Source organism: Vollenhovia emeryi, unplaced genomic scaffold (genome assembly GCF_000949405.1).
Source record: "Vollenhovia emeryi isolate VEMERY1.0 unplaced genomic scaffold, V.emery_V1.0 DF939133.1, whole genome shotgun sequence".
NCBI lineage: Eukaryota > Metazoa > Arthropoda > Insecta > Hymenoptera > Formicidae > Vollenhovia > Vollenhovia emeryi.
In genome coordinates this window covers 222,209-242,158 of record NW_011967233.1, presented here as the reverse complement: position 1 = coordinate 242,158, position 19,950 = coordinate 222,209, and the positions used below count along the sequence as shown (strand labels likewise).

Sequence of the window (19,950 nt, the reverse complement as noted above, 5' to 3'; positions counted from 1 at the left end):
GGTCCACCATTAGTAATCGAATTATTTGGATTGTTCGTAACTCTACTCTGGGAAAAATTTTGACCGTTTTTTGATGTAGTTAAGCAACTTAACATTTCGGTTATTGCCACTTAAGTGAAAATTATCTTTGCGTTACTGAATATCGACAGAACTAATTGAGAGAATTGATTAGTATTACTCTAATATCTTGAATATGGATAGAACGGCTAATTGTGATTTTTAGTTACGCGAGATAAAATTCGTAAAAGTTAGAGTTACGAACAATCTAAATAATTCGATTACTAATTGTGGGCTCCAAAATGGATTGTAACTGACTTTTTTTTTCCCAGAGCAGACCTTTTACGTTGCGAACCCTTTTAAGAAGATACCTCCGTTTCCCTGTATTATTTTCGCGAGACGTGGAACGATAGACCGATAAGAGTTTCATTTGAATTCCAATAAATTTGCAATGATTTACGCCGCTATATTTTTCTCGTCTACGAGCGCATAAACTGGAATGTAAAATACGACCGCGCGAAAATCTCTACTGCATGCATACCAGCTTATATACGTATCCAATATCGCGAGTATCCTCGTAAAGTTATATTGGGTATCGAAAACGTCAGCATAACAACTTCCAAACAACATACGTTGAAGGCTCAATTCGATCCTTTCGGAACGTTATTAGAACGACCAGCTTTTTCAGTCCGGAATATCGCTGCGTCCGCGTAAACAGCGATTTACGTCGAATTTCATTGCGTTTTTATTACAATAAAAGCGACAACGTACGATAATGTCTGTAACAAGCGACTCAGCGACGTAAGAGAATTTTATTTAAGGAATTATATCGGTGTCTCAATGTTAAGTCACATTTTTTTGTAAAAACGAGATCTTTTAGTCAACTTGCTCTCTAAAAGTCAATCAGCGGATTATCACTGATTGACTTGTGGAGTGTCAAGCTGATTAGAAAAACATGAAAATCTCGCTTTTGCAAAAAATGTAACTTAACATTGCGTACCTCTGAGGCACTGATATCTCGCTCATAATGCACAAACGTACGTATAACGTGATGGCATTCGAAAAACTGGCGAGATTATTCAAGATTGCACTGGCGAGAACAAAAGGTTAATAAATACTCAGTGAAAGGATTGCGTCATTACGAGTTATCGAGTAATTCGCAGAAGTGACAACATGAATGCGAGACAGATACGCGCGCAAAATTCAATTATCCGTCGTGCAAATAGAGAGCGATTACTCGCCGCCGCGCGCCGCGGTGGAATGAGAAAAATTTCCCTACACTATCGCAGAAGTGGTCTAGTTTACAATAGTCAAGCCATCGGTTATCGATTCACGAGCACGTTGCCGGCGATATCCTTGAGCGCGCCTGAAAATAGAATAAACAACGATGTCGACGACCCCGGGGGGGCTTTTATCGCGCAATTTTCGCAACCTCGTTACTCGCGCGAACGCGTACGCGGGCAGACGAATTCTCGGCGGCGATCGGAGATGCCGGCGACCCTTGACCCGCCGCTCGTAAAGCCCGGACACTCGATTCCGAGAATCATCGAGGGCGATCGCGCATACGTGTAACACAAGTGTATCCCTTTAACATCCTGCCAAGGTTATCTTTATCGCGCCGCAAGTGCGATTCGCGCGGTTTAATGCAGAGTAATGGTCGTAACGAACAATCGCGATTGAGCGATTCTCCACTTGTGAATGCTTTCAGGTATACATCTGAAACGGCAATCACGCATGATTTCCGACGCGTAAAATTCGTATTAAGTAGCTATCAAATGAATGAGCGTTTCGAGATACGACTAAGGGCGCTGTGAGTGTTAAAAAAAATCTCTTCAGGGAGAGAGTGGAGAATAATAAATATTCCGCCGGGAGATTTAGAAATTAGAGACTTGATTTTCGCAGGCGGCACCAGTCATATCTAAAGGCTAGATTCAGAGGAACCGCGAACCCATTTTTAAACGGAAGACCGGCTGACCTTTCGCCGACCCTGATTCCTTCGGGATCATTAACGATAGCGCGGCACACGCATCGGGATATACCTGATATACTTAAATTTATCGACGGTCTAATCCGCTTTCTGCGAGCCGAGATCAAAGCCGTGGCAGATCTTTTATGGTAAATCCTCGAGTCCCCACGCAGTTTCTATTCTGACGTCTCGTAAAAGGCAAGTTGAAATAAGCCGCCATCGCCTGGCTGCTTTGAATAGCCGAGAAGAATAAATGTTTCTCTTATTTCACATTCCAGTTTTATCATTTAAAATTAACAGTGACATTCAACTGAAACACGTAGTGACAAATCCTCACGACGTTTGGCGAAGAATTTTTAGAAATTAATTAATGACGATAAAACGGTCGTAGTCTCAAGTGTATGTATATACGCATGAATTATGATTACAATAAAAAATTACTATTTATGAATATCGTTTTGCGTTTAACTTGCAATGATACGTCAGAAATTTCCAAACTTATATACGTACCTACATGTGAGATACAATCTAGGAAAAATATAGAAATAAAAACTCATCGAGTATCCTGTTTCCACTTTTCCCTAAATATGTATCGCATTGTCGCTTACAATGACACGTGTATGTTACATGTGTAAGTGTATACGGATATCTATAATATATTAAGTTCGGGTCCGTAGGTAAACGCTGAGACATGAAATGACTGCACAAATCCCTGCGGAAAATTTTGAAACGGCTAATCTCTTATTTCAGCCACATGTTGTACAACCCGCGAAGGTTGGTAGGAACAAAGGAGCGTCTGTAAAATCCTGTGAACTACTGTCTGTCGGTTCAGTAACTCTCAAGCATGGTGCAAGGCGCCTTCGACGATCGCAGAAATGATTCTGCATTAGCAAAATAAATCCCTTTATAGAAGTCGACATCTCAATCGATAGCAGAAGCGGACCGATCGCGATTGAAACGCGATAAACACGGTAAACGTTTGCGTAACATTCGATTCATCGGTTGCCGAGTAATGGGTTTCGTACAGGCTATTCGTTCAGGAGACAGCTTCATTCATTCGCGTTAAGATTTCATCTCGCTTCGTTTAATTTCTCATTGTCCGAAAATAGTAAACTAGTCTATTGGTCGCGGAATACTGGATAAAACCATTCTATCTTTCTATTTCGACAGTGAATTGCAGAGATTTAAATTTTTTCAATCAAGAAATGGTATTCGGTAACGTGAACATTTTATTTCTCACCTCACAAAAATGATAAATTTAAAATAGTCGAGCTAAAAACACAATACATCGTAAACATTGAAAGATTTTTTTATAGACTAGTTTTCCAATTTCATCAAGTAAGAGTGAATATCGTCTTATTTTCGTTCTCTAACAGTTTTCAATACCGTTTTGTCAATGTGAAATAGTTCACGCTCTGATTTCTGGACGTTCGGACGATCTGCATATCCGCCGATAAAACTGAATCGAGACACCCGCCGGACAAAATACTCCCCGGATTCAGTACACGCATTCGCGATTGTTTCTGCTACGCGGCGCGACATCAAAGACTCCAGATGTTGCAGACGGCGATTAAGTAGGTCCCCGCTTTCTTTGAGCGCTCGTGAATCGGCCAGGATGAGGCGGGAGAAGGTGCACGCTAAACACTATTAAGTGCACACTGCACTATTAAACTTATCTCCGAGACAAAATCTGCCGAGGATTCACGAGGGCGTGCTGACCTCCCACAAGCAAAAGGGAGATCACTTCACGGATGAATTTTTTAACGTTGCCGATACCTCTTTCTTGCCCCATATATAAAAAAATTTTTATTTCTCTTAAATCCATATCGATTTCGCGACACTTTACTTTCTCTTTCAAGTCACCGTAAACGTTAAGAAACAAAAGAGATATAAGCCTGATCTACAAGGCGTTCTTTGCGTCTAGAAACATTATATTTTATAAGCAATAAATACAGTTAAAAAATTTGTGCAAATCGATAAATGTATTATACATTGTACAATCGTACGTTATCGATACATTTTTTAAGCGTATTGATTTGCTTATATGTGTATAAAGTAGGATGTTTTTAATTGCAAAAAACACAATGTAGATTAGACTTCAGGCTGCGGGCTACTTGATGCTACACGTAGAGAATTGTTTTTTAAAATTTATCCTGAAAATCATATAATCGTGGGATATTTTGAGCAACTCTATGAGAATTAAATGTATTATCAACTAACAAGAATATTTTTCATGTCGCCAGCAGTCATTAACAACTTCAGTGTTTTTATTGACCATATCTGGCATTTTTAACAATACAGAAAATTTATTGCGAAAAATATTAACCTGGCTGAGGTAATATTTTTCGCAATAAAATTTTCTGTATTATAAAAAATGCCAGATATGGTCAATAAAAACACTAAAGTTGTAAAATGTATTATACCAAGTATAATTACTAGTAAAATGTATGGTAAAATTTCAAAAAACTCTCATACAGTTCTTCAAAATGCCACGTTGTCTCACGATTTTACATGATTTTCAGGGCAAACTTTAAGAGAAAATTCTCTCCGTGTAGAAATGTTTCATTGTCAAGGCATTCTGCTTCTTCCTTTTGAAGAAAAAAAGGAGAATCGTGGGACAACATCGCATTTTAAAGAACTTTATGAGTTTTTTTAAGTTCTTCGATGTTCCACGGTTACATGATTTTCAGGATAAATTTTAAAATAAAATTCTCTCCGTGTCTAGTTATGAATATTTATGTGTAATATCGTTAATTTGTATTATTTAGTTCCCTAAATCACGATGTTCTATTACGTGTGCAGGATTACAGCGATGACGATAACGGCGACGAGGACGAGGGCGATACCTTCACCACGTCGTCGACTACCACCACAACGACGACGACGACGACGATGAGGCCGAAGCCGTCGCAAAGCCAGCTCGATTACAAGGACCCGAGGGCGTACGACAGCAGTACCGGGGCTCAGTATAACGGATACCAAGCGAAAAACGATTACCCGCCGATGTCTGCTCACAGCATTCACAAGTGGCAGTCTCTCGGCACTCGCGAGGGCGTCAAAGAGACCAGGAGCAACATGCAGCAGTACAACAAAAACGGAAAGAGTGAGTGCGCTTCAGATCGTCGAGTGCATCTCGATGACCCTCGCCAAGTTTGTCTTCCTGCGACATCTTTATTGGCGGGAAAAAAAATGCGCGAGCGGAGAGGCGCGTATTAACGGAGCAGTTTGCAAGCGAACGCGATCGCAATCCCCCGTGATCGGTTTATGCAAATTCGCGTAACGTCGTTCTCCATTTTCGCCGATTGACCTGACTCAATTTTGTTTTAGCCCGCCCGGAGATGCGCGCGTTCCGAAATAGTTATTAATCGCAGCCAACGCCGGTGGTCCCTTCCTGGTGGCGGTGTTCGATCAACGTTAATAACACAGTAATATATTTCTCATACGTCGGAGATGCCGCGGTAATTATCGATGTACCTTTCATCGCGCGCGCGTCATGTTTGTGCAAAACCGCAGCGTTGCCTATCCACCTACCTAATACGTTACATGGGGATCGCGCGGATGCACGTGGACGTTCGTGTTCGCGGCAATCAGGCGTACACGATGTAACAGCGATCTGCCGCAATTATGAAACCGAGGCAGCGAGGCATAAATCAATCGGTCGACCGCGACGCGATCGGACAATGTATGCATATCCGCGACTCGGCGCGAAGGGGAGGGGGAGGGGGATCGCATACTTCAAGATCGGCAACGTTTACATTGTAATAGGGACATAATATATCGGCGTAACGATACACCACGACCGTCGTCCGGCCGGTGTAACGAAGGTTTTTATAATTACCCGCCGGCAACACGCAATAGATAAATTCGCCCGTGCTATATTACGATTGCGATACGACTCCCAAGCGCACGCCTCTATTTGCGCCCCGAGGCGTTGCACCTTCTCCATCGACGTGATTGCACAAGCGCCATTCACATCCACATCCGAGAGGACGGGAGAAAGAGAGGGCCGTCGAGATGACTCTTCCTCCTCGGCGGCCTCTCTTATTAACGAGCGGACGACGCGTATCATAAAAACAGCCACTATAAAACGCGATATTTCCAGACGTCCTTGTTTCCTATATTTCCTCTGCTCATCCTTTTTCCCCCCTTCATTTTTTTTTATCATTACGCGCGCTTTATAAACCTACTCCACCGCGAGGCTGGAGTCTCCACAACTCTTTTAGAGTTAACGAATGGCCCCTTGCCGTTAATTACATCCGATTGCGCGATCGCCTCTTCCCTCGCGATCGCCTTTCGAATCGAATCCCGACGCTCAATACGCGCGGGGGCAACGCTCGGTCGGCGGAGAACGGAATTCTACGAGAAACGCGCGCGACGGAGTTCGCGGGGCTATTAATATGTAAATTAATAACGACGATTGTGCGGCCCGTGGCGCGGTTGCGGCAATTCACGCGGCCGCGCGAACTCCTGCACGACGGCGACGGACGTGCGCGCAACGCATCGATGCACGCGCACGTGCGTGCCGCGGGACTGTCGGGCCTTGATTCATAGATTCAAATCGATTTATTATCACTCACCACGTACAATCCCGCCTCCTCCCGCCCAGCGAGAGACCAATCTCGTCCCTCTTGCACCGAGGAAAAAGTCTTTGAAAATTTATTTGAGGCATCTAATGCATTATATGCCACAAATAAATTTTCAAAGACTTTTCTCAGTGTGCACCTGCTCCCGTTCTCCCTCCGGGATCTCATTCCCGCGGAATTTTTGTGTGTCGAAATAAAATTTCTTCCGTTTTTCGCATAAAGTATCAATTGATATTGATTTGACAATTGCGAGGGGGAAACCGCTGGCCAAAATCTTGTACACCAATGTCCACTCTGGGAAAAAGAAAGTCAGTTACAACCCATTTTGGGGCCCACAATTAGTAATCGAATTATTTAGATTGTTCGTAACTCTAATCTTTTAAGAATTTTATCCCGCGTAACTAAAAGTCACAATTAGCTGTTCTATCTATATCCAAGATTTTTAAGTAATACTAATCAATTCTCTCAATCAGTTCTGTCGATATTCAGTAACGCAAAGCTAATTTTCACTTAAGTGGCACTAACCGAAATGTTAAGTTGTTTAACTACATCAAAAAACGGTCAAAATTTTTCCCAGAGTAGAGTTACGAATAATCCAAATAATTCGATTACTAATGATGGGACCCAAAATGGGTTATAACTGTCTTTTTTTTCCCCCAGAGCACTAATGCCCAGTAGGCATTACTTTATCTTATTACCTTATTTTAGGTTTATAATGCCCCAGCAAGGCCTAATTAGTGCCCAAAAAATGCCCAGTAATACCGCGAATCTGTACACTACAATGCTCTCAGCGGTTCCCCCCTCAAATAATCGTAAACAGAATTGTTAATCATTCGGAGAAAAATTCTCTGAAAATTTATCCTGAAAATCATGCAATCGTGGGACAATATGGCATTTTGAAGAACTGATTCGTCTGCCCATATTCAACCAAGAAATTCAGTTGAGTCAACTAAATTTTGTTTCATTCAACAAAATGGGCCTCCCGGTGTACGATTGAGAAAAAACGATTACAATTAATGTGTGATCCTTGCGATAATTCTATTTGCCGACTCATGTATTTTTTCTTAGGCTCGGTTGCACCATGTCACTTTAGCCTTAGCTCAATTCACTCTTTGTCTTTAAGGAAAACGGGAAGAGAGGAAGTCTTGTCCCGCGATTACACGATTTTCAGGGTAAATTTTAAGAGAAAAGTCTCTCAGTGTATAAACGATGCAATGAGGCAAGTGCAGAACGCGTCAAGCTTTCGTAGAAAGTATAGCGTCATGCTCATGATATCACATTGATGACATCACATTCCGTTAACTCGCATAATCCTGCATATTTACGACGTGATATACACCCGTTGAATATGCTACTGTGCCTCACGTGGTATCGGTTGATCGAATACTTTCATGCTGAGTCAGGGTATAAATTTAGAGTACAAAACTAGCCGGACCGGCCGCAGAAAGGAGGAGTAAATCATCGGTAGGCTGGATTCTGCAGTTTTTTTTCCTACCCGCGTCAATAATAAATATGCATGGCTATCGTGTATCATCTCTCGCGACGCTCTCGGGCTTGCTCGGAAAATTAAAGAATAATGGACGATCGAAGCTAATCCCTTTCTCTCATAATATATTCCGGAATACGTTTGAATACGGGATGCACGTACGTCAGAATTCCCGACCGTGCCTCCATTGTGAGCACCGCCGATGTGATCTCGCGCCGAGGGTAACGCCTACGTCGGGAATTAGCATATCGCGATGCCTCTCGAGATTAGGCGGTCGAAAAATTCCGCGAAAGCACACTTCCGAAATCTCCGGCGAAATCACCTCTACACGGGTTTCTAGGGCGGCGCGCGCGCGCGAGCGCGAAACGGACGCCGCCTCGAGAAAGCAGTTCGAGCCGGCAAATCTATCTCGTTCAACTTCCGTATCTCCTAATATCTTTCCAGCATCCAACGTCGATATCTCCTCGTTAAGACAATTCGCGTCATTTTCTTTCACTTCTGCTCTATTGCCCGCTACGAGACGCCGACGATCCCGTGGTCTTCCAAAGCGATTGCGCGAAGCGCTGGCGCAATATCGCAACCCTCCACGCGGCCAATTCCGCAACGGCCAATAAATTAATCCGCCATCCGACGTGACGGACGACACTTTAATGGGGGGATAAGTCGCCGCCGGGCATAAACAGCCGGTATTCGCAATAATTTTTTATTAGAAACGACAAACGGCGCGGCGCCTCGGCTCGTCCGCCGGTACTCGTAAAACGCGCGACCGGCGAACTTGATCCGATTAACACCATGTCGTTCGCGCGCACAATCGAGCTGCGCGTTTCGTCGCAGACGGCGTCCGTAATTCAGAATAATCTCGCTGTAAAGTACCTCGCGCCTCGTCACCGTCGTCACCGCGAGTCGACTGATCGAAAAAATGGAAACGGCGTGGACGCTACCTGCTTTCTCTCCCCGACGATCAATTCAGCAATCGATCTCGTGACCCGCGAATGCGGAGAATGGCCATTCGTTTCCTAAAGTGGCTCAACGTGTCGCCTACGAATTTCCTCCCGTACCCACCGACGTCTCTCCGCTGTTATTATTTGCGCTAGAATTTATCGATTTCCCGCTACAATGCAGTTTCTCCGTGCGCTCAAGCGAATTATGCGGAGTGTGTCGGTGTCGCCGTAATTATCGACAGTACGTGAAACGCGCGTAGAAAGCGATTAGCTATCTCTGTGCTGAATCAATAGAAAGCTCTCATAACTTATGTCACTCGGACTCGCGGGAGATGCATCCGCGCTCGCGGATCAAACTGGCCCACCTGACGTCTTGATCTCGATCGTCAATTTCTCGCTTCTCTTCGCCCGTGCGCTATCGGAAAGCGAGCGTAATTCCAGACGGAGTCGCAGGACTAAACGGAAGATCCGTACCGATAGAACGAACGTCTCTCTAATCTCGACTATCCGCGCTCTCGCCTCCCGCTTTATCGAGACAGTAAATTAATGAGTTACACGGAGAGATATTACTCGTTACAACATAGGGAATGCCGCTTTAACGCAATCCCCGAGGCCTTTTACGAAAGCTAATAACTTGGTGTCACGAGGATAAAAAAGTTTCAAGGTATCAAAATTCGAAGATTTACGACCCGGAAAGTCGCGAGATCGAAAGAATCTTGCGGAGAGACGTCGCAAATCAAATGTCACTGCCGCGCGAGTAGGTGTGATGGCTTTCTAGGAGATAAACACAATTGTTACGCACCGGGGACCGGGGATTACAACGTGAGCCTCATTGCTTTTTCGGATTTACGAAAGCGAGCATTAGTCACGCCTATCATTCTCACGGTTACAACGATCCCACGGGATAGTATTGTGCTTTACCGGCGAATGTTTGCCCTAGGTGATGAAAGGATCCGAGAGGCCCTTCAGCACGCACTTAAAGTCAACAAGGAGGGCAGCTGCCGGTGGCCACGCGCGAGGGTCATTTCGGTTCGTGACGTTTATCCGAGCCCGTCGACCACCTACATTCCACACTGCGCCATATTGCACAGGTGCTCGGACGACACCGGATGCTGCAAATCGGAAGCGTTCACTTGTGTGCCCAAGCACCCACTTGGGTCCCACCGCGTCGAGCTTTCCTTCTACGTAAGTCCGTCATGTAACTTTATAATATTTTTAAACATCATTCTTTGCCTTTTCAGTCTTTCTCTCTTTCCCGCTCTAATTTTTACGTTGTGCTCTCTGAAAGTCAATCAGCGGGTTATCACTGAAAACAGTGAACAGTCACTGATTCACAGTTATAATTCTACTACTGAAAAGCGCAGTGGTTTATTTACAACTGTGAATCGGTGAGTATTCACTATCTTCGGTGATAATCCACTGATTGACTTTTAGAGGGTGGTCTTCGTATCCACATTCGATAAGATAAAATGTATTGGAAATCGTTTCAACTCTCAAAATAAAATCGTCAGTGTTTCGTGACATTAAGGATCGGTTTATCCAACCTCTTGGTAAACTAACTAACAATTAAATTATATGTCCATCTTTGTTCAATTTCAAGGAGAAACAAAGACATATATCTAAAAATCAATCAGTGAATTATCACTGAAAACAGTGAATAGTCATTGATTTGCAGTTACAAGTACGCTACTGAAAATTGCACTGTAAATCAGTGACCCACTGACTAACTTTTAGAGAGTATTTACTATTAGCTTTAACTTAAGTACCAGGAGGTTGGAACAACCGAGCCCACGAAGAAAAAAAGCAATTGAAAGTAATTCGAAAGTATCACCAAAGAGGCGATGCGAATTTGTTCGGCGATGCGCGACAAATTCAACGCGGGGAATATCTCGCGGGGCGTATCGGAGACATGCGAGGCCGCAATAATTATTAACTACCGCGACGCATAATTTGCCAAGATAACGTATTAGGCGAATTAACGACGCGGCCGTTAGCCGTGCAGACCGGATCGATTGAACGATAAACGGCCTCGTAAGTGCGGGCTCCCGCCGGATAAATCGCCGGTAGGAAGAGGCGCAACCGCACCGGTGCCTCGCCAGGGCAACGAGATGGATGCATCGACGTAAGGAGGGAGACGTTATCCGGCGGGAGAAAGTACCATTAATCGTGTAAACTGAATTGCGGACGATTTATTAGCGGGATATCCCGACAAGATGTCGAGAGAAGAACCAACAATATGCGGGCACGATTTACGGATCGTCGCCGTGTGATATCGAGCCGTTGCAAATCCGCGCAAATTATCTCTCGGCCTGGGTTATAACGATATTTTACATATGCAAGCGCTCCAGCACAACGACCGCTTCTTTTTTTCTATTTCTATGCGCTCAGCCGCGTTACAGCTGGAATTGGATGCCCGCGCGAAATAGTCTTGCGCGTAGAAATAATCGTGGTAATTGGTCCGGTTTTAAGTGGACGCATTAGTGTCACGGAAAACAAGTGGCATTACAGGGCAACCCGGCGTACGTTGGCTAATTGAATTATTTTTGCCTTTATCTAGCTACTACATGCGCAATCAGACATAGTTGAACTGTAAACCGCGACGTAATAAACGACCTCAAATTCGACGCTCGCTAACGATAATAATTCGCGTGTCACGACGGGATTTTTCCCGAAGCTCCGCCGGTAATCTCACATAGGCGAAAGCGGTAAGATATTAAAATCGTGACTTATAAAGTATCTATATCGCTTAGAAAAATATTAAAACCACGGCTTATGTAACGACAATAATTCACAGTGAGACTTTTTCAAGACTCCTGCCGGCAACGTTACGCACTTAAAAGCGGTAAATATCAAAACCATAATGTGTATTAAGTGCCTATATCACTTATACAAATATTAGAATCATAGCTTACATAACGATAATAACTGGCGTATCACCGCGAGATTTCTTTTAAAGCTCTGCCGGCCACGTTACGCGTACAGCGGATAAAATATTGAAACCATAACTTAATATACTTATCCCTGTCACTCCTAGTTGGAGCATAGGGCTTTTAAGAAATTCTACCACCGGCTTCCTTTCCTAACAGTTTCAGTAATCAAGCAGTGTCAGGCTGACGGGTGATTAGCTCATCGAGCCTTAATCTGGAGTCGGGACTGCCAACTATGGCGCCCAGACGCACCTCAGGATGTATCGAACTATTTGAAATTGAACTGCCCTGACTAATCCCCTAAAGGGCTAAGAAGTGGCAGGATGCTCTCGGTGGTTGCCACCTCCCTCCGAGAGAGAGAGGTGGCGTCCGAAAAAACCAACGGTATCTGTGGATGGATTTGATCTTTTCGAATTCATTTGTTTGTTAAACGGCGCACATTTCTCTGCGCCACGCTCGCCACACAGAATATCTATATCGCTTATTAAAAAAAAAAAGGCAAATCTCGTTTCAACCATAACGCGAGAAATGGCACGTTTCTTCCCCTTTCGACATCTCTCGTCCCACGTGCCGTCACGGCATAATTAAGATCCGCGAGGAAACGGATAAATATAAAGCGTGGGTTGTCAATGTACGTCGACTTTCGAGCGCCGTCAGCTTAAGGACGCCGCTTAAGTCCGTTCATAATTTGACGGATGACACGCGCCGTCGTGGTTGGTGGTCCACCGCGTCACTTTAACGGGACAGCTATACTTACGCGCGCGTTTATATGCACGACGATATCTCGGAAAATTGTTAGGTCTCCAATCGCGATGCTGCACGCGCGATTATCATCGGCGATATACAAGCTTAATGCCCGCTCACAATCGCGATCTTGCGCCGACGAACAAGTGCGATTCATACACCCAGAAAGTTTGTTTAAATCGAGGAGGAAACCGCTGGGGGCATTTTGGTGTACAGATTTGCGGCATTACTGGGCATTACTAGGCATTTTTTGGGCATTAGGCCTTGCTGGGGCATTATAAAGATAAAATAAGATAAGACAAAATAAGATAAAATAATGCCCACTGGACATTAGTGGGCATTTGTATACAAGATTTTGGTCGGCGGTTTTCCCCTCGGTTTAAATTTTGACCTCACTACACTTTTATTTAATTTCAAAGAAATGATTTTCTTTACCTCAACCAACATTTTATTTGATTGGGACTGAAATTTCTAAGAGAATTCATATCGTTTCTTCAAATCTAGCAAATGTTTAAGCAGAAGTAAATGAAACTTAGTAGAAATACAATATGATTACAGGTGTCTCATTTAGTTAATCTAACTAAATCTCTTTTCTGGGTGTAGAGAATCGTCTTTACTTATGCGCGATCGGTTTGGGAGAACAGGATTTTTCTCCGCAATTTTTTTCTCACATCGCAATCGAGAAACGACGACCGCACGTGAAGGCACGAAAAGCCGTGCTATTCTCAGCTTTAGATTCATTTGGCGAATCGGTAGTCACGGTGATGCAACTGATCGCGTTTACAGGTTGAATTTAAACCCGCTGCCTCTCTCGCAACTCGATACTTTGCGCAGATTACGGAGGCGATTGATTCCCACCTCGCCGCATGCACACCATCATTTTCGCAGCCGGCTTGACCTAACCCAATTCCGGTTGCACCGGCGGGGAAATTTCGCGATGCACGCGGACCGATTGATTGATTTTTAAGTAATACCTTACGAAACGCAGGCGTAATCATCGCCCTTTAAGTGAAAACGCCGCCGAAACGTAAGTGCCGTTAACAAGCTTGATCATCTCTGGTCGATCACGCCTCGCTTTGCGCAACAAATTCGTCCAATTTTCCGCGAATTTTATCTTGAGCGCCATTTTGCGGTACGGCGGCCGTAAGACGTTCGCGTCATAAATATCCAATTAAAAGTAAATATAACAAATCCGTTCCTCCCTCATTATACGCCCGTGACGCCAAGTCGGATTAATTACTCGCCGAAGCTTTCGTCGCGATGGCCGGCCCACCATTGGTGTATTATTATCTCTGCGTAATGAATACGTAATGTCATAACCGCGCGCGTATTGAGTGTACCATAAGTCACCTCGAGACCGCCTGGGCGAATCGAGAGAGAGAGAGAGAGAGAGAGGAGGAGGCAATTAACAGTTTATGGCGTTTTCATTAAAAATTAACGAAAGGGCCGAATGGTCTTCCGATGAAAACCCACGCGTCCGACTGCCGTACGATAAGAACTATGAAATATCGCATATGAGTATGAAACGTTCCTTGAAGTCAACGTACCACGACTCGGGTAAAATATGTATCGGCGATCTGTCTCCTTTTTCTTATACGCGTTACACGTGTATCACGCGCGATCGGTGTGAGTAGCGCTTAATTAATTGCGCTCCCAACACAACACCCGTACGGAACCGCGCCGGAATGCAAAAGGAAATCGAAAGTGAACGAGAGACTCCCGTTCGACACGGGAGAATACTGACCCTTGATCTCTCTTTTCGATTAATTGCGAGAGCACGAGATTTCCCCATTCCTCCGACTTTCTCTGGAACCTGGTGATTTGTGAGTATGTTAATGTCCTACACTCATTATTAAATTCCTGCATTAAGTTGCCGCGAGAGAGTAATTCACGGTCCACGACCGTAATGTCATGTCTCTGTCGATGTTTATTGATTATCGGCGGCCTCGCGACGATTATAGGAATCACGCGGCTTATACGGATCTTCATCCCACGCGTTAATGTTTCAATGACCCCCGCGTGGAATTCAAATCCCCTGCTACTGAACCTAATGAATCAATTAATCCGGGTGATAAATGCGCCCCATTTATATCGACCGCGGAACGGACGACGGACAAGTGCAGCACCGTAGGATATTAATCGTTTCTTATCTGTGCGCGAGAGATATTTTACACTTGAGAAAAGAGACATCTGTCTAGTGGGAGACAGCGAACGATTGTATTCTAAAAAGAGATTTACGGACGAGGCAGAAATCAATTCTCGATATCTTATCGCACAGAGATATGACATAGGAACCGCGATGGTTCGACAGTTCTCCACCTTGAACGTGCTGGACTTTCTTGAATACATGTACAGTGATGGGCAGGATGGTTGCGACTTTTTTTTTTAGTGAGTTTAGAAACGCGCATTTAGATTCAGGTTTACGTGCCGAAACGTTTTCGCTGGGACAACACGGCATTTTGAAGAACTTTGTGAGAGTTTTCTGAAATTTTAACACACATTTTACTAGTAAAATGTACGGTAAAATTTCAAAAAACTCTCATACAGTTCTTCAAAATGCCATCTTGTTCCACCATTACTTGATTTTCACAGGGTAAATTTTAAAAGAAAATTCTCTCCATGTACAGAATTATCACGACAATAAAGTGATATAAAAGCGCAAGATTAATGTGTACCCAGTAAAAAGAAATCTAACTAAATTTTTATTTACTTTTACTAAAACATTTGTTAGATTTGAAGAAATAAATATGAATTCTCTTAGAGATTTCAGTCTTAATCAGATAAAATTTTGGTTAAGGTAAAGAAATTATCTCTTTGAAATTAAATAGAAGTCCAGTAACGTCAAGTTTCAAAGAAAACTTGTTTGATTTCAAACTTTTTTCTGGGTGTGATTCCTTTAGACGGACAGATTTTCTGTCGCAGTTATTATTGGACTGAGGAAAAAATGCTTAATAGTTTTATTCGCCCATCAATTCCGTACGCAATCATGTGCAACCGTCATTTTACGGTCGACAATTAGTCTCGTCTTTTAAGTTACCTCTCGTGCCCGTCAAGCAACAATGGCCACGTATAACGTTCTGAGAGGACGACGACGAGCGTTGTGGTCAATTGCCATCGACCGTCGCTTCGGAGGCGTTTAAAGTCTTTAAGTCGCCACAGCCCATACTAATTTCCTCCTCGTAAAAATTAAGTTGTGAAACGATCGTGAGAAATTACATGGGTTGGCCCCGGTTAAAGCGAAAGTTAGCCGCGTGATTTCATGAATTTTAATTAAATGCGGCGAACTAAAACTGAAAAACCCCCCTAATCTCTGGCTGTACGGATCTTGGCTTCTCAATTTTCACCAGAGATTTTCACGTTTGCGATAAATCAATATTCCAGTTGAATTTTGCGCGATTCAAAATGAAATCTCGAACGTGAAGGAGACAGCATTAATCAAACAAACAACTCCTGTTTTACAGACAAAGATGAGCCCAGGCTTAAACGATATTCTCGCGCGAGAACAGAAATCGTCACGATATAAATTCCGACGAGCGCGTAATTGCCTATACCGAGGTGCAACAACGCCGCGGGTATAATTTGCATTTCGCCGCAATCACCATCCAGTTTTGCCACGTAACATTAGCATAAGTTCCTGCCGATCGTTGTGAGAAACGGCAGTGGGTTAAGAACGAGGAAACGTTTATCAGGGGGCAATCGTGTCGCGCGCCTTTCGGGAGTGTCCAATTGACAGGGGCTTCTCCGTGATTTAGCCGAATAAAAAATCCAATGAAAGATACAAACAAGGGCCAGTTAAACCGCTTGTCCAATTTAATCAGTATTTTTATACCGACCGACTCTACTTCTTTATACATATCTTATTCTCATATCCCGTATCTCTCGGAAACATCCAACGCTGCCGATCAATCGACACTCTCAGTGACGAGTCCCGTCGTAGCATTCGTAAAAATGCATCGTGTCTGAACTGCGGTGGTCTGTTGCTCTCGAGGGTCGCAGACCTCGCGGCGGAGCGAGGTACAAAAAAGTCGCAATTACGAGGGACGAGAGACGCCAGAAGTGAGCGCCGCGACGAGTGACAAGAGACGACGGGATAAATTTACGGTGGGACGTTGCGAAATCGACAAGCACGAATATATCCGCTCTCACGGGAATGGATTAAGAGCGTCAAGTGGAGTCGTCGCGCGCTTTGTCGTCTCGGAGGAACAGGGAAGAGGAGAGGCGAACGCCAAACACCTTGTCCTTAATCGAGCAAAAACTGACGGACCACAGTCGTCACTCGGGCAAAGCCGCGTGAGAAGAATTGATGGAGTCATAAAACTTTCAATTTCCAGCTTGTGGCTATACAGGATCGCGTACAATTCGCACATTCCTTCGAGAAACGCGTGCACTACCGGCTACGATAATTTGTGCCAATGGACATAAAGTAGAAGAACGAGTGCACACGTGAATAATTGAAAGCAATTATGTTTAGTTATACCGTATCTAATGACACATTCGTATGACAAGTAAATGCGAGCGATCTAGCCTAGGAATATTACAAGACGCGAAAACGTTTAATTATACGAGCAGTAGGCGTGTACTTTCCTCCGTATCCTTTATCTCTCCACAGATCGTTTGACATACCGCTGCCCCGCGCACCCACGCTCCATAGCAGACCGACCAATCGAAAGCACTGATTGTGATAAATGTACAGGTTCGGGAACCAGAGGTCACAACGAGGAATGAGATAAATTTAACGGGATATGTCGCCTTCTTTTATCCGCGAACCGATAAAGTATTATAGAATGCGCGCAATTCCGTTGATGGTTGCGAAATCGACAGTGCAATATGCCCGCCATAAATTCCCGAGCGGTGTGACTCTGCCAGTGTTATCGGAGGAATTAATATCCGTGACACCGAACGACTCCTGACAGCACGTACAAATTGCCAACTTGTCGTTATCTTCCATTACTTATCGATAAACGCTAGGTGTAAACTAAACGTTACAAGAAAGCGTGCTGATATTTATGCGAGCCGGTGATTAAATGATTCGGTCAGTTTACACATAATAATATGTTCATACAACGCGACACGCTCGACAAAGAATGACGAGTAAAACACGGACCTTAAACTTCTTTCTCACGTTCTCGGACACGAGAAAGTATTTCATTTTAGCGGACATTCGTGACGTACGGCTAAGATATTGGACAAAGTTTACGGTACTATCAACGTATTATAGTCGGTAACACGAAACCTTTTTCAAGCCAGAGAGGCAACCCTATTTACTTGTTGCGAGCCCCGTGATGCCAATAAACAGCGTCAAACACCGTAAGTTTAGACGCGAGACATTTCACAAGAAGCGCTCCTTGTCCCACTGACGAGAGTGACGACGTGGCACCCTCCCTCGCTTTACGTCACCCAAGAACAGCCGTCGCGACGCCACGCTCTAGTTACCCTCTATTATTATATCGCGCAACCCCTTTTGATAGCCAACGCTGTCGATGCGAGATTAGATGCGTGCCTGTCCTTCCTATTTCTTTGCCTCCCGGCGGCGCGGGTCTCTTTCTGAACGGACTCCTCTCGCCCGAATCTAGATGGTCCGATACCGGGCTGGACGCTTCTAACTTGGTCCACGACACACGTCGAGTGAGTCAGTTCCCAGCCGAGCCACACTTGGCCGGATATCAAATTCGTCGCAGACGATGCAGTCGACATGCAGTCGCGAGCATCACGACGGGCGTGTGCGCTCGAGGGGCAGCGACACCCGGACGCAAAGTGCGACGCCGTAGGTGCGCGAACCTACGTTATATAAATACCGTGGCTTCCGCGATACCGAAATACCTCTGATTTATGGAGTCCCGCTGGATCGTCAAGTCGCGTGCATCACGCCCGAGCAACTGGGTTAACGCCCGTCGATCGTTAAAGTTCTTTAGATCCGTTTGACGAACGACGGGCTCGTCAGCAGGATCGTCTTTATGAGCGAGAAGCAGCACGTCGAAAGCACCAGAGTAGCTAGCTCATCACTAACGGCCTTCGCTCTCGTCGCGCACGGCGATATCGTAACAAGGAGCTAATAAAACTCATGTATTTCTAACGCCCGGTTTCACCACACGTCGCTTAACTTTAATCTTGGTTTAATTCACGTTTGTGTCTTTCTAAAGTAACAGTTGAGACAAAGAACGAATTAAGCTAAGCTTCAAGTTAAACAACCGTTGGTGAAACCGGGTGAAACCTAAATGCGTTATGGCTTTAGCAGACCAACGCGATAATCCAATGGGCGTTCGTTTTCATGGGAAAACTGTACGCTTTCCTATAAAACCTGTACGCTCATCGGACAATCGCGCGTCGCGTTGGTCTGCTAGAGCCATCGGAGCTACATGTCGCACGAAAATCCTATGTCCCGTCAGTAGCGTAAACATCGGCCGGCTTTCATTCGAATTGAAGTCCTGCCCTTCCTGCCGAACCCTCCTTCCGTTCTCCCTTTGGCAAAGGAGAAAAAAATTCGGAATGGTCGTTAATGGGCACCTACGTGATGGTCGGCGCACACGAAATTAAAGAAGCAGCCCCGGCGCGACTAAGACCCTCGCATTTTTCACGACGTTTAATAACGCCGGCACTCGACCGGCTCGCACAATCTTTACAATTCGCGAACCGGCCGAATAACGTCGCTCGCACAAGGGTAAAAGAATTCCTAAGTTCGGATACACTTTCCGTCAGGATAATCCCGCGCGCCGTCTTTCCCGGAATCACCGCGGCAAAACGGCTCGGCAGAAAAAGGGACGAAGCGTAACGATTGTCGTCGTGGCGAGCGTCTCGCTCGCTGCTCCAGAAGAAATGCGAACGCGAATAGTAAATCAAGTATCCGGCGATACATTATACATGAAAATAACGCGCTGTTTCATCGAATTCCATTTGCGTGCGACATGCGTTATGACCGCTAAAGAGCAGAGATAAAAAGAACCCGAGGCCGGGGAACGAATGGCGCAATCAGGTAGTAAAGTTATAAATTACTAGAAAATTATATACCGCGCAGCGTGCAACGATTCTCCTTTAATGATCTATTAGAGAGAAACGTTAAAAAGAAAGAAAGATTGTTTCGAAATACGAAGCTCGGAGCGGATGAACGGAACAGTATTTTCCGATTCTCATTGCTAACAGAATAAGACGGTCTCTTTATCCCAGTTCGTAGGTGGTTGAACGCGGTGAAAGGTGTGAATTTTGAATTAGATGTATTATTAGGTTTTTCATAGATAGAACTTAATGCGGAGTCCATTGCGTATCGACTAGATATTCAATACATTATAGCGGATATTGTCTCGACAACTTC

At 44.5% G+C, this 19,950-nt stretch overlaps 1 protein-coding gene across 1 annotated transcript in view; it reads left to right on the top strand.

The window, feature by feature from the left end:
* Positions 1 to 19,950, top strand: part of LOC105567851 — a 106,863-nt gene that overhangs the window by 40,760 nt on the left and 46,153 nt on the right. The window contains exons 2-3 of the mRNA XM_012023066.1: positions 4,766 to 5,066; positions 9,914 to 10,158. Coding sequence (XP_011878456.1) covers positions 4,766 to 5,066; positions 9,914 to 10,158 — 546 coding nt within the window. The remainder of the gene's footprint in view (positions 1 to 4,765; positions 5,067 to 9,913; positions 10,159 to 19,950) is intronic.